Here is a 16,781-nt window from a genome sequence, read left to right on the forward strand (position 1 = left end):
CTGGATGCAGTTAGCTAAGGATAGAAGTCAGAGGAGAGCTTTTGTGAACGCGGCATTGAACCTCCGGGTTCCATAGGCCATAGAGTTAGTTAGTTAGTTAGTTAATGATATACTTTCCGGGCCTTGTTCAGTCACTATGGGGTTCAAAATTTATCTATTTGGCAACGTCGCAGATTAACTTGGAATCATTAACATTGCTCCTCGAATTCATTAAGGAGTTACACCCGATTGTTATACTAATAAGTGCTGCTACTGTCAGCGTCTATCGACTTTAACTGACATCTGGGAAGAATCGTTGTAACTATTTGATGAATTGGTAGATCTTCTATGAGATTCTCTATCTGTGACGTTGTAACATAGTGCAATTTGCGTCTCCAGACGAGGACCCGAGTGATTGTATACGAGGGTGATTCAGAAGGTAATGCACTGCAAACATTCTGAACTGTTTCCCATTAATACACTCATGTTTAAGCTGTAGAATGTCACTTGTTTCACCTCCTTATCTATTCTCGTTCCAGAGGAATAAAGCAATCGTGGCATCGAATGATGACGTCCGGTTGAAACAACGGGCTGTCATTGCATTTCTAACTGCGGAAGATTTGCGCCCAGGAACATTCATCGCTGGCGACGAGTCGTGGATACACCGTTATAACCCAGGGGAAAAAAGCGTCAGTCTATGAAGTACGGCCACATCTCCTCTCCTCCGTAAAAAAAAAAAAATGCAAAGTTGTCCCATCTGCTGGTTAAGTGTTGTTGACATCCTGCCTCATCCGGCATATAGTCCGGATCTTGCGCCCTGCAACTTTTGGCTCTTCCCCAAACTTGGGCTTCAAGTTGGGCTTCTATTAGCTCACGTTTACTAAAGGTTGTACCCTAATGGATGGTAGGGGTTTCAGTATTTATGCCAAACATGGAATATATTTAAGGGAGAGAAACGTTCAAATATTTCCACGAAACCTACAGTATTCTCCCTATGCGAAGGAGAGGGACTTCAGCTAAATAATGAATATTTACTTACGAAATACGAACAAAATCGCCTGAATCATTTTGAGAGAGAGAGAGAGAGAGAGAGAAAATGTTTGTTGAAAATTCACACCTAACAGTAGACTACATTTTTCTGTGTGTGAGAAATTTGTTATGTCATATCGTCAGGTTATTAATGAAGTGTTTGTTTTTGAAAACTGAATAAGATCGCCTGAGTTGTTTTCGAGAAAATCGTCCGAAAAAAAAACTCACATGTAACAATAAAGTACCTCTTGTGATTTTTTTGTTTCAGAGAAATGAATTAAACTACCATATAGGGTTGTTAATGAAATATCAGTGTATGAAATATAAACAGAATCATTAGAGTCGTTTACGAGAAAATCAGATTATTTTTCACTTTCACCGAGTTGATATGTTTCGACCGAATGAATTGATAGGCATTCAAAAATTACTTCGGTATGTAGGAGCCATGGAACGTGTAAATCCGTCGAAGTCGATTTTTTCCCCCAAGATTACTATATTTTCTTCTCTCCCCTCGACGCTTGAAAGTAAAATATCCACAATGGGTAGTTTATAATGTTGAACAATTTTCTCGAAAAGGACTTACGCGATTGTGTTTGTATTTCGTAAGTTCATATTCCACTAACAAGCCATAAGTCTGTAGACGTAAATAAAAGAAAGCGCATAGTTTAAGTGAGTGCAACTAACTTTTTGATTCATCTTCGTAAATTCTTATCGGATTAATGAACGCAAAATGAAGTCATAACGGGAGGAAAACTAGCAGCGCTTTATTTATTCTAGTTCTGATATTCTGCATTTAATTATAGTTGCTTTCTTTCCTTATCGTATGCTAACAAACAAGTGAGGCAGAAGAGCAAGACGAGAGTAACGCAGTTTTTGTGTGTTTGTGTACACAAATAAAACAAATAAATAGAGGAAGTAAAAAGGAACTTCACAAAGCTGCAGTATTTTATTTCCTTTAAGTTTAGGAAATGATAACTTTACAGCAATCTAACTGCATATTATACTATAATTTTAAAGAATTTCAAAAAAAAAAAAAAAGTAAAATTTTCTCATATTCACTTCGAGTAAATAATGCTCAAATACGACCACATTCTGTTACTCAGAATTGAACGAGTTTACTAAGTGTTTGTGTGTACTGTTTGAAATCTGAATTTACTTATTTACTTTTCTGTATTCACATGAGTTGAAATTTATATTAAATTCAATCGGAAAAAAATCATAAAATTTTGACTTTTCACTTTAAAAAAAGTACATTGTGTACTTAATTGTTGTATATTTACTTGAAGTTCTCATGCTGAGTAAACCTTATCAGTTAATAATTTTGAATGGGACTTCAAATTGTGCTTACTTACAGTTAGGAAAGAACCATTAATCATGCCAAAACGAAACATTAAAACTGTTATGTGAAAATTTTTGCCACCAAAAGTAAACCGATTTTTGTACAAATATTATTTTGAAGAAGATAAAATGTAACTTCAATATTTCTAGAATTATAGTTCATAAGAGTCCCCACTATGGCCACCTTCCCTGTATTTTAGATTTTAGCTTAAAGAGAGTGTAAGTAATCTGTTATACTGGGTGTCCCAAAAGTAATGATTCACTTGTTAAGTATGGTAGGTTAGGTTGTATGATTGTTTGTTTGTCACTTGTTTTGTGTTCTGGTGTAATGGTGTTTTCCTTTTCTTCACCACACTTTACCCGGATTGTCCGTGACTTTTTGAACAACACCTTCCGCGGGCGATTTATTGGAGTGGCCGCCACTGTCACCAAATCTCACCCTTCCCAACTTCTTCCTGTGTGGAGACATTTGAAGGACAAGGTATATGCATGACCCATAAACAGTGTTGCGAAATTGACGGCGCGATCACCAAGGAATTCAACAACATTCCCATCCAGATGAGCCAAGATGCGTGGAAAAATGTGCGTCTCCGGATGCAGGCATGCATCGATGTTAATTGCCGCCAGGTGGACCCCAAATGAAGAATAGGATTAGATACTGTATAGCATTTGATTTTTACATCATGTCTCTGTACGTACAATTTTGTTTCATGCCATTGTTTTTTATAACAAAAGGTGAGTCACTACTTCTGGTACACCTAGTATAAAAACGAAAAGAATCTTGTTTGTAATCGCATCAAGAGAAACAGCTGAACCGTATGAAATGAATTGTTAGATATGGTTACCATATACCTCTAACTGGGTTTGAAGGCATAAGTGTCGGAAGTCTTGTAGAATGGCTTCGTCCGTATGTTCGACAAGTATCAGAACAAAAGCGATGAGATATATCGATATGAGCTTTTTTTTATTTAAAAAAAAAAAAGAATTCAGCGTCCAAAGTATAGGCTCCATCTCCTCCGTTATCCATTACACTGAAACTGGAAATGGTTCAAATTAGCCATTTCCGGTTTTAATGTTTATCGCCATAGAACAAAAATGGTAACAGATAGCGAGAAGCGGTCATTTCGTAAGCGATTCAGCTTCTTAAGATGGCGTAGCATGACTATCCAGAATACTCTACGAAAACCGGAAGTAGTTCAAATTTACTATTTCTTCCGGTTTCAATACTAATTTACGTAGAGTAAAAACGATAGAAGGTATCGAGAGGACTATGTTTTTTTTTTGTTTTTTTTTTAAGCGAATTCAGTTTGCTCCTTCTCCTCCATTCTTCTGCATTTATGATTTATCCAAACCGGAACTGGTTCATATTAACTATTTCTGATTTCAGCATTTATACCCACTTAGCGGAAACAGCAGTAGATAGCTACACACTTCTTTTTTCAATCTATAGAGCGTCTCAACAGTATATACGATCATTACAATCCGCAAAAAAGATATCAAAACGGGACGAGGTTGAATTCACTAGAACTTCCGGTTTCAATAATAATTTTTATAGAGCAAAAGTTAAGGGATATCGAAAAACTTTTTTTTTTTTTTTTTTTTTGCAATCTATTCAGCGTTCCAAGAATAGGTTTTACCTCCTTCGTTAATCTTCTATTCAAACCAGATTATTATTATTATTATTATTATTATTATTATTATTATTATTATTATTATTATTTTGGTTTCAACATTTATCATCATAGAAAAGAAATGGTAAAGGGGTTAGAGAGTAAAGGCTCTTTGATATGGATTCAGTGTCCGAGGAGCAGATTTTATCTTTGATCTTATTACTCTATTGTAACCAGTAGTTATTTATGCACTATTTTGAGTTTGAGCCTTGGATTCACATAATTTGGGAAATGTACCATGGTTACGCAGTGTGAAATACAATTCGCTTGTTATTATATTACTTTGATTAAAATACGTATCATAAGAGGGTGTGCGTAAGGTTAAAATTTAAGCGAAAAAAAAAATCTCATGATTCTGTCAAGTTAGGAAGATGAAACTTTGTATATAAACTCCGCCAATAAAAATGAGTGAACCCATGTCCTAGCGTTTTAAGGGGGCGGAAAGCGGGGCATTTTCTATAACTTCTTTCTTAAGATGGAGAGTGATGTTGCCGGTTGTTTGTGTTCACATCACGGAAAGGCGGTTGATCCGTGTGAAATGAATTTTGGAGCATAGTCGTTGCGTACCTCAAGCTTGGATTTTTATAATGCGTCTTTGTTCAAAGGGCGTATTCAAGGAAATAGGGGCTCAAAATTCCTGAACACCACTGCTACTTTCAAATGGTGATTCAAAAGGTATAGATCGTTTGTTTTTCGTTTGTTATTAATTGATTTGAAGTAAAAATCATTTGTTTTGGAAATCGTGATGAAATATTAAAAAAAAAAAAAAAACACGGAGGACTCTTTATAATTCCTCCAATTTAAATTCGAAATCGCACTTTATCTTGGAGGAGGGGCAGCGTAAAATGTTAGTTTTCTAAATATCTATCTATTAAAATGCTACAATAGCAATTAAAAGCGCCTGAGCTCCAACCTATAACTTTGGCTTTCAAATCTTTCATTTATGGTTATGTGTGATTTCACGTTTAACAGAGACAAACATTTTGAGTATTTGTCTTTAAACAGTCTAAATTAGTTAACTATGTCTTTTTCATAAAGTTTATGATATAAAATTATTGTTCCAAGCCTTTGTATTTTAATAAGCCTTCTCTAAAATCAATGCATGTGAATTGTGCTTCCATCTTCCGAGTTCTTTTAAACTATGTGTATATGTTTGTGGTCAATCCTTTCGACAATGAGATCTCGGAAACTACAGGCTCTAGAAAGATGAGGTTTTCATTGATCGAATGGAAATTTTGCATAGATTGTCCAATTCTAATTGTATATTTTAAAAAAACATGGTCATTATTTCTTTATTACATTTTTTAGGATACACTGGAAGCATTGAAATTAAGAAAAAACTAAAGCATGATATCCTAAGCGTTATACATTCCAACACCACAATGTTGTATATTGGGGTTGTATATGTCTCAGGCGTTTGTTCCATGGCCAAATAATAGTGAAAAGGAAGGATAACCATTTCTCGAGTCTTAAGATAAATCTTTATTTATTGAGTGTTTTGCCCAATGAACACCATATATAACTGACACTATAATTAATTGTATATATAATGTATTTGCTTATTACATACTGCATGCAAGAAGAAAGAAAACACTGGTCATACATGAATTAGAAATGGGCCGCGGTGGCTCAGTGGTAGAGCGTTCACCTCTGGTGCTTGGGGTCCCGGGTTCGATCCCAGCCCCCGCCAAGTGAACTTTGTGGTGGACAAACACCGTGTGCGTGGGTTTTCTCGGGGTTCTCCCGTTTCCTCCCACTTTCTTCATTTCACCATTTCATTCATTACTCATCATCACCGTCTCCTTTAGCCTAACCGGCATACCCGCGGGACGTAAAACTCAAAGATTTCATTTCATTTTCATGAATTAGAAACTCCAACCGGAAGTAGGTTCAAATCTTGCAAACGGTGCGAGATATTGAGAAAAAATAATCGAAAAAATCTCCCCTTTATGATACCCCTTGCCGATTTTTTTTTTTTTTTTAATCAAGACGTCTTTCACTTTTGTCTGTAAAGGGACATGTACATATGTTGTGAGGAATGAGATGGAGATTTATGCTCATATGCGAATGATGCGCTGTGTAGAGAGCGCAGGTTCAGTTAGTATATTTATGTTTTTTTTTTTTAAACAATTTTCATCTCGAAACTATCAGTAGCTAAGTACAAAGAAATTATTCATATCTGTTTTGAATCTAGATTTAAAATAGAGGGAGCAATGTAAAAGTTATTCGCCCTAACTTTGTGTTATGTTTTATTATTATTATTATTATTATTATTATTATTATTATTATTATTATTATTATTATTATTATTATTATTATTATTATTATTATTATTATTATTATAGACAAACTATGTTTACTTCGATCAACAAGAAGTGAACAGAAAACGATTTGTATGTTTCAGTCCCTATTTGAAAATTGAGTGGCTAACTTTTCAGAGATAGACAAATTTACAATCATTCTTCTAAATGAAATATTTCCATATTGTAATATCTTGCACATGGTTCTGTTTACAAATAGCCAACACGTGCTTACATTTACAAACAACACCATGTATGTTCGATTACGAAGTACTGCAGTAGTAGACAACAGGGATACCTAGTCATGTGACGGAGAAGGACCACCAGTGCCACGGCCATACTGGAACAGTTTTAAAACTAGGATTCAGGAGAACAACAGCAAGTACTATATATCAGTTTTGGTCTTGTCACCTCCACTCCTTTAGCTTGCTCGGAGCTCTCGGAGCTCGGAACTTCTAACCTCAGCCACCCAGCTTGCGTAGAGCTTTGTGGCTTTCAGACCCCCCCCCCTCTGCTTGGAGCATTGGGGATCCTAATTCCATTCCACCTAGCTTTCTAGGAGCTCTGAAGACCCTTTCCCTAGGCTGCTTGGGGCTTGAAATACCTCTCTTTACCCAGTAATAGTGAACGATTTATGTTAGTGTTTTTGTATTACACCATTTATGATAAGATTATTATAATAAAATTCTGTAGTGGGAGAAACGTTCCCGTGTATAATTTAGCTCTATCTGTACCTACATAAGCAGAACTTTACGATATATGTTATTATAGCCTTAGATTGAAAGCTGTGTGTGAAACTTTTAGTGTCACAGCTGTCGAGCATTCAGATATCTTCACTGTATATACGAAAGATCTTGAAAAAAAATGTTAGGGGTCTTTTGTCTAATACGTAGTGTTTTTAAAGTTTTGTGGTATTGTGCGTTGTAATTCAGTCACACACAATAAGTTTAAAGAAAGAAGGTTTCCTAGGTCGTGGAGGCTATGTTCTCCCTTTCTATAACTTAAGGAGAGCATCATTTGAAGGTAACATCAGTCTTTTTACTATTTTCTGTCAATCGGTTGACCCTTTACATTGCAAGTAGTCATAACTCATGATATCAGAGGAATATTAATTGACGTATGAAGAAATTCGTGTAATGAAGCCATTAATTCTTAGTTCTTGTATACGTGGTATTTTTAATCATAATTTTCGACTTATGCCTTCACTTCGTCCCTTACAAGTTTTACAGTATACTTCTGTGAATCATGATTGATGCAAATTTGCTATCCTCTTCTGTTCTGCTGGCTTAGTAGCTTTGTCTATCTAATTTAGGTAAATGGGTTTGAACTTGCTTTCCAGTAGAACAGTCAGGTGAGACAATATTATTCCAGTTAATTCAGTCAGTGATACTAATAACTAATTTGATTCAGGGGGATGTGGTGCAAGGAAAAATACTCCGAACTACAACCGTTGTGATAAACATAATGAATAAAACTGAGTTCTTGAAGGGTTTGAAGTACGCGTGACCGATAATACTGCTTAGTTAAGTGAGTTTGTGTTGGCCGGAACCTCGAATTTTCTCCAGCGCTTGCTGTTGGACAATATTTCATACATGCAAACAAGTTTGGAATAGTTCATGAACTCCTTGTACCCTGCCATATTCCAACGTCGGTGGGGAAATTTTCTTCACAATAAAACAGCGCATAGTAACATTCTTTCTTCGTTAATTTAGTGCCAGGATGAGCATAAATTATTTGCAATGAGGAGATTGTGGCTGTGGTTTCCCTGCGAAATAAAGAGAACTCTTACCTCACGTGCTGTACAAACTCTTAGCTCCCGCCCTGCACCAACGGTTTGCTGCAATTGCATTAGAAGAACAAACACAAGACACTCCTTTATTAGCTCAAGTGTCTCCTTTATTAGCTCAACTGTCCTAAGAGAAAGAAAAGGGGGGAACTCAGAACAGAAAGGGAATGAATAACACAATTATACGGCTTTAATCTCGGGAAGTTCTGTTCCACTGGTATGTACAGGAGGCCATTTCATGATAATTCAGGGTTTTAGTGGTATACACAATTAGAACTATTATGAATCCAGACTTCTTTTGACTGTGATAAGAGAAGTCAGAGGAGACATGCAGTGGGTTAGAAGGCTTAACAGTTTTTATACAATGCGTAATGCTGCGGAAATAGTAGAAATAATTACCTGTATACGAGCCGATCTCTGAAAGATATGTGCGTACAGAAGATGCAAATCAAAAAAATCCTTTGACTTGAACAACATAGTAGAACAAAAGACATACAAAAGAAAATACAAGATGCACATTAATTACTACAGTGAAATGTATTAATTTGCATAATCCTTAGCGAGAAATGAATCTCGAAATGCTTAGTGGATGAACGCAGTATGCGACAGACGTAATAGAATTAGAGAAACAATTGTGAGTCGTTTTTATACTGCAAGTTTTTCCAATATTTTGCAAGTAGCAACATACTGATGGCATTTGATTCCAACGTGATGGACTGCATTATCAGAACAGATTCTGATTGGATGGATATTTGTGATCTTATTGGTTTTTGAGACAAAGAGAAATGGTTTACTCTTTTACTAATCTGTCACTTCTGCTGTTGGCCTTTTTTGTATTAGGCTTCCATACAGAACATAATTAACTTCATATTCCCTCCCAGTCTTGAAATAAAAAAAAACTTATTCTTATTTTCGCCTATTTCATTGACTATATTAATTTGCGGACTTAAAATCTTACTCTATCAAAACCTGAGTTTGTATGAGTTTTCAATTAGCATTTCAAGTTCTTGCTTCAGCTAGAGTTATTACTGGAAATTTTATTATTTATATGCAGACGTGTATGAGATACACAAGAGAAGTAATAACAAAAGCAAAAACAAAAATCGAAATAAGGGATAATCCTGGTGGGAGAGGTGCAGGAATAATGATACTTAGGGAATAAAATCAATTATAATAGATGTAAACAATATGTACAAACCAGAGTAGCTAAGGCGAAGAAGACATTTGAAGAAAATAAAACTTTCTAGCCAGGAACATCGACATAAAACTAAATAAAAGGCGGATGAATGCATATGTATGATGTGTGATGTTTGGATGTGACCAATGGAGTCTAGAAGAAAAAAAAAATGGGAAGTGAAAGCCGTCGAGATGTATTGCATTAGTAGTGTGTTAAAATTTAAATGAATGAGTAAGGCTCCAAATTAAAGAGTGATAGAAATGGTAGGATCAAAAGGAAGTATACCAAAACCTCTCTTGTGAAGAAGCAGGATGATTGGATGCATTGTGAGCCATGGAGAAATCAGCTATTAGCTATGGATGGCATTCCAAAAGGAAAACTTCTTGGAGGACCGCAATTTAAATATATGCACCAAATAATAGCAAATACACTGAGAAAAAAATCCGCTATCTGGACAGCGGTATATTGTATATGCAAATATGCAGAATCCACATATTTACTACGGAAATCTGTATGGAGCATATGTTATCCATATGCTACTTACGTACTGCCTTTTTCCCCCGCTTAGATGTTACTTTGTGTCGGTGCAGGATGTCTGACATCTAACAGTCTTCATTCCGTACAGCTGTGTCATACGCCAGCTATATGCTATATACGTCCATCTGTATGTGAAATCCTTACCGCCTATATACAGTTATTTCTTTCATATGAAAAATACGTATAGATGGTACTCTTATTTGGAACGTACTATAAAACACGTATTCGTTATACGTTAGCTGCAGGATGTTACATATAATCGTACGTTAAGAGTCTTCATCCCTGCGAAATTAAAATACCGCTAATTTTACAGTAATTATGTGATATCTTCAAACAGATAAAAGATAATCGAAATGTGGAACAAGAGCGGCCTAAACAATATTATTTTGCATGAAAAACCGTTATCACCACTCACTTATCTGCTTTCGATTTCGAGCCATTTTTGAAAATCGGCATTTATTTTCGCGTTTCTAAACAACTGAAAACGGAAAGCCACTAGGTGACTTGTGATAACGGTACCTCACGCAAAATAATATTGTCTACGGCGCTCTTGTTCCACATTTCGATTATCTTTTATCTATTTGAAGATATCACGTAATTACTGTAAAATTAGCGGTATTTTAATTTCGCCGGGATGAAGACTGTTAAGTCAAAAAAAAAACTACAGGAATTATGCACTTAGCCTATGTTTTTTTTTCGTAGGCCACACAAGTTTTCTTTATCTGTGTATAGGAAAGAAATACTACGTGAAAATAAACTCTGGCTCAGGATGGGGAAGAATGGAGATCTGAGTTAAAGCAATCGCGAGGTTACTTACTGACCAGGAAAAAAATATGCAGAAAAAACGAAAAGGAATAAAATAAAAATAATAATAACTGATACTCTTAAGAGGCCCTATCACTGCGAAATTAAAATACCGCTAATTTTACAGTAATTGTGTGATATCTTCCAATAGATTAAAGATAACCGAAAAGTGGAACACGACCTCCCTAGACAATATTATGTTACATGAGATACCGTTATCACAACTCACTTATCTGCTTTCGATTTCCAACCATTTAGAAATTCGGCATTTATTTTCGCGTTTCTAAATAACTACAAACAGAAAGCTACTAGGTGACTTGTGATAACGGTAACTCATGCAATATAACATTGTCTAGGGAGGTTTTGTTCCACTTTTCAATTATCTTGTATCTATTTGAAGATATCACGTAATTACTGTAAAATTACCGGTATTTTAATTTCGCAGTGATAGAGCCTCTTAAGCTTTAATGAAATACTTTAAATGACTATTCTACAGCTGAGAACGTATATTAACATGGCTCTGAGATGCGAGGAGAGTAGGAGGACAATAATAAGGAAGCAAAGTTTGGTAAAATAAACAGGTTCACACATTATTTGACACCAAGCAACAGAACACAGACCACAACGATAAAAAAATTTAAAAAATCTCTCTTCAACACCGAAATAAAAACTTCAATCACCAAACTATTGGTCATACATTATCCAAGATCTTTTGGCCTGTAGTTTGAATTTAAATATTGAAATTCAAAATGTTCTGGTGTGACTTTTTACCAAGAAGTTTACAAAAGTTACATCCTGGTATAGTCAGCGACAAAAGTTATTTCGTTTATTAACTTAGTTTCTTAAATATCTTCAGAATGAGAGGACAATTTCAGTACAATTTTCAGTAAATTAAAAGAAAAAAGAATATAATTTTCTGTACATTCCAGCCACACCATTGTTATTCCTAAAATAAATTTTACCAAACGGAAGGACCATTTGTCGCTGACTGTACAAAGTGTAAAGTAGCTAATTAAAAATTGAATTTCTTAAATTGTATAATTGCACATTATTTGTACTGATCATGACTAACAATTTCTAATGGGTTGGCACTGAAATTTGAACACAATATTAAGTTAATAAATGTGACAGATTTTCCGTAAAACTGGATAAATTGTATCTATACTAATATATAAGTTATGGCAGCAAAATGATATTGACTGAATAATAGCTTGATCACTATATCTTCGGAATTCCTTGACCAAGTAACATAAAATTTAAACACATGGGTAGTTTGTCTTAAATTGCAGGCACTCGGTAAAACATAATTTTTGATTTGATTTTGATTTGATATTTGATTTGATTTTAGTTTATCGTTCCTTTCAGCAGTGAGGCTATATGAGACCTATTCAGCAGTGGTCCTATAGTTTAACGTGGGATCTGAACCACATGAGCTCCCACTGGGAATCGAACGCCGGTCTCCTACTCTAAAGGAGCGTATGCTAACCACTTAGCTACGATAAAACTCGAATTCTTAAGAATCGATTCCGTTGGTAGGTTGAAAACCAAAGTTTTTTTTTTTTTTTTTTAATTATTTTGACCCACCGAACATAACTTCTGAACTGCATAACGTAAAAAATCCAAAATTGCTTACTTGAAAATTAGTTGATAAACTGCTACAGTTTTTACTAATACTATTCAAATAGAAGACGAAGCTCATCAAACTAATTTTGAATACTTTTTCTATGTTATGTGGCATGATCTAGATACACCCAATGCTAAACTCGACTCTGTAGGTAGAGTTCCCTCGTGGCTAAGCGATTAGCGTACGGGAGACTCGGGTTCCATTCCCGGCGGGAGGTCATGTGGTTCGGATTCCACGTTAATCAGTAGGTCCACGTCTCATGTAGCCTCGCTGCTGAAAGGGACGCTAAACTAAAAGTCAATGAATCAAAGTCGACTCTGTAGGTCCATATCTCGTATGACCTTCAAACCAACACGCATAATATGTAATGAAATTGTGACAATATAGTGCGTAAAAATTTGAGTTTATACATTCACTATTTACATGTGTGTGAGAGAGAGAGAGAGAGAGAGTTTGTTTATTTGTGTGTGTGTCAGTGTATGTGTGTATGTATATATGCATGTGTGTGTAAACGTAGCTGACGTCAAAATGAATATGCATTGAAAAATATTTCATGGTTTTGCAAAATATACAGAATAAATCTATTAATGAAACTGGAAGTCGAAGATTAGAATAGTGCTATTTTTGTATGCCACCAGAAGAGAGTGAATGGAATACGGTTTTACATAGAATTTGTGTTTTAGTGTTTCTTTCCTTCCAGTCCCATTTACAAACGTTATTCGCGGTAACCCTTCAAAGACAAATACAATGAAAACATTGTGTCCCTTCCAGAGAGCAAAAACTAATGAATGCTTCCGTTTGAAACTCTCTCTCCACCTCTATGTTTTTGTAACATAGTGACTGTTTGGGTATCGACCCTGTTTCAAGAAAATTATAAAATGGAATAACTACTCTTTTTTATACATAAAATTAATCACTGAATATTTGCATTGGACTTCAGTGTAGCGCTTCACTATTTATCAACAATTTCGTTTATTTTTTTTACTTTGAAGGGGGACAAGAAAGTGAAAAATGTCTTGCAACACTGAACAGAAGCGAAATTCGAAGCAGTGTTTCTTCCAGACATGTTTTTTTTTGGGGGGGGAGGACACCCTCCCCCCTCGGAGCTCTGAGAGTGCTCTCCCGGAGGAAACCAGAAACAATACGTGTATAATAATATAAATGGAATAGTAGTGTGTGAAAATGTGTGCCACTCCGAATACTGTGTGCGCTCCCGGAACATTTTTTTTTTCCTGAAAGAAACACTTATTCGAAGTATCACAAATTTACAATTTTCATGGTCTCTTCCTTTCTACAAAGTGGATTTTAGATGTTCATTTGTTTATAGGTTCGTCTCTACTTGCAGAAATCTAGAGGCTATATCGTATAACTTATCATGAACATATTTTAAGATTTCTGTGAATATATCATATCATTCGTATTCTCCCCTCCCCCTCACATGCACGAACATGCAAATAGTTTATTGGTGACCAAAAAAAAAAATCATGCAGTTTTATCGAGAACGGTTCTCCGATTGTCTTCATATACCTCTGAATTTGTTAATAACCCTTCAGTATTGTATTTCTTTCTCTAAAAGATACACAGAGTGTGGTTATTTGGTAAATGTGAGTTTCATTCGAACATTTTTCTCGGAATCGGCTATTAACAATATTGTTCATATTTCATAAACAAACATTTCATTATTAACAACTCTCCAGTATAACAACACTTTTTTTTTTTTTTTTTGTATCTCTGAAAAATCCAGAAATAGTAATTTACTGGTAGGCTGAATTCGATATCCTAGTGGAGAATGTGATAATTAAATCACAGTTGAGTGGAGAAGCTATGTGAGAATCCGTACTTTTATTTTATTTTATTTTTAAATAAATATACTATTGAATCTACCACATCCTTTCATGTTTGTATTTATTTAGTTTGATGCCGTATCTCTAGCTACAAACAAATTAATGTTCTCTCGGACAAATTGGTGAACTTTTTTTTTTTTTTTTTCAGATTTACATATAGTAGACCAGGAACATTTAATGAGCATCATGTGCATTGCGCTTCTGAATGATTGAACAAGCTGTGATAAACAGAAGTACGATAGACTGCGCATTTTTTCACCCTTTAGGTACATTTTAATTAGTGTCATTATTACTCCAGCACCTATCAACTGGATTAATTGAAATATTTTTAGTGCAGATAATGTCAATACTTGGCGATATAAGCTGAAATTCCCGGGTGGCTAGGGCTTAATTTTGAGATTCTGTGAATAGCTTTGCCCTTTAACGTGCGGTAGAGTTGTCATGTGGCCAACGCCACCTCAACAGTCGCCAGTTAAACTTGTAGTGAGAAGAATTGCATAACATTTTCATGCTACTTCAGCCATGCACGTAGTACATTATATGTGATATTAGGCAGCACTATGCTTGATGATTTTTATTTTCAACAATCTCTCTGGTTCCAAATATAAAATCATGTTAGCATTTAACGTCCGTTACTCCACACAACTTCTGCCCTTGGGAAAACTTTGCCCATCACTGTACTAGACAAACCAAGTGCTTGACAGAAAGTATGCCAGGATAAATCACATACAAACTCAGTAGATGATGGTTCAGGATTTAGCTTAAATCACTGGGTTCCAGCCTTTTTGACTAATGGCACACTTTGCAACTGATAATAGTGTAAGATTAACTTATATATATATATATATATATATATATATATATATATATATATATATATATATATATAGGGTGTTTAATAAGTAATGGTCATAAATTAAACCGTAGATAGTACACGCCAAAACTAACAAAAAAGTCTTAGTAAACATGTATCCGCAAACGCTTCGTAACGGAGATAGGGGCTATCGAAAGTGTGGGAAAATGATGTTTAGAGACGAATATCTCAAAAAGTATGAATTGGACAGAGGGCGGTCTAATGAATGACTATCTAAGTCAGACCTACGCTATGCAGAAATGCATAGTTGATAACTCTTCATCAGTAAATAGGACTTCATCAGTGAAATGAGGATTGCCAGTAATTTGTCTGCGAAGCCACTGACAAAACTGCATTCTCGCCGGAAAATCTGTGGGGGTCAGAGGTTGGACACGTTGCAGATGGTATGGGTACAAGTGCTGTTCATGGAGAATGTGCCATACGAGCGCATTGGATACGCGTTCGGCAAGTCCCACACGTCTTGTGCTCGTTCCTGGGTTTTTGTCCACTGCTTGTAGCACGCGTTCTACCAGTGTTTCTTTCGGCCATTCCATTCATTTTCGCGCATCATTTGTTTTACCTTGGCATTGGTACAGTAAAGAACTACTCTGTATATGTGCATTCGTCTTAAGAATGTGCTCTGAAGTAGTTCACAACATGCATCACCACCTTTATTCGATTGCCTCTCTCATTTCCTGCTGGTTATGCAATCGCATTTGCTGCAATGCAACCACACACGGCACGTAAACATTGTCCGCCATTTTGTGTCTTTTCGAGCTTTCGACTTGGTACCACGACTTATGAATTACTGGTGAATAGACTCGCCGTCGATGTTCATCTCGAGCCCCCCTTTCCTTGGACAATTTTCCGGGAATCCCATGCGCGCGCATTGCAGAGTTAGCAACCATGCATTTCTGCATAGCGCAGGTCTGACTTCGATAGTCATTCATTGGACCGCTCTCTGTCCGATTCATACTTTTTGAGATATTCGTCTCCAAATCTCATTTTCCCACACTTTCGACAGCCCCTATCTCCGTTACGAAGCGTTTGCGGACACATGTTTACTTAGACTTTTTTGTTAGTTTTGGCGTGTACTATCCACGGTTTAATTTATGACCATTACTTATTAAACACCCTGTATATATATAAAGTAATGGCTCTATGTAGTACTGAACATTGTTGCTGCCATTGGAGGCTTTGACTTGGTACACTCTGTCTTGAAATTCATGCTAACTAACCAGTTGTTTCATTGAGTACTAAAAGTATCGCAACACACTGATTGATCAGCGTGTCGCGTTACACCGGTTGGGAATCACTGTGTTAGATTGTATCAGCATCTTTTTTTTTATATTCTTTTAGTCTCAAGCGTCGGTCTCCATTATAGTTCTTAACCAATTTAAGCCCCCCAGGTCGAAAATGACCCACTTACGTATTTTGTTACTGCTAAAGCTTAGGGTCTACATATTTAACCTCGGGTCATTTTCGATCCAGTATCATAATTAGCCAACGGGAAATCAGCAAAAAGAAATGACACTCACCAAGACTAGGTCAAAAACTATCCATTTTCCAAAATCAAAATACAAACCAAAAAAGATAAGAACGTATATGGGTTAATTATAAATTTTAATGCACTGTGAATTTTTAAAGTTTTATTATTTTAATCATGTTCAGTGTTACACAAATTTTCATTCTATTGTTTCTTTTTTTTATTTCAGAAACTAAAGTAGAAGCATTATTGCCTAGTCTTCGATTACATCATAGTATCAATGTAAATGTCTTCACACAACTTGGGTTTATGTTTCTTTTATTCTGGAGAACGTCGGGTAAGTACTCAAATTTT

The 16,781-nt window shown here is 35.7% G+C and overlaps 1 protein-coding gene across 1 annotated transcript in view; it reads left to right on the forward strand.

The window, feature by feature from the left end:
- Window positions 1–16,781, forward strand: part of LOC145687195 (uncharacterized) — a 579,982-nt gene that overhangs the window by 98,952 nt on the left and 464,249 nt on the right. The window contains exon 2 of the mRNA XM_081760660.1: window positions 16,657–16,764. Within this exon, the coding sequence (XP_081616786.1) occupies window positions 16,657–16,764 (108 nt within the window). The remainder of the gene's footprint in view (window positions 1–16,656; window positions 16,765–16,781) is intronic.

This window comes from Thermobia domestica, chromosome 6 (genome assembly GCF_964235325.1).
Source record: "Thermobia domestica chromosome 6, izTheDome1.hap1.1, whole genome shotgun sequence".
In the NCBI taxonomy this organism is placed as follows: Eukaryota; Metazoa; Arthropoda; class Insecta; order Zygentoma; family Lepismatidae; genus Thermobia; species Thermobia domestica.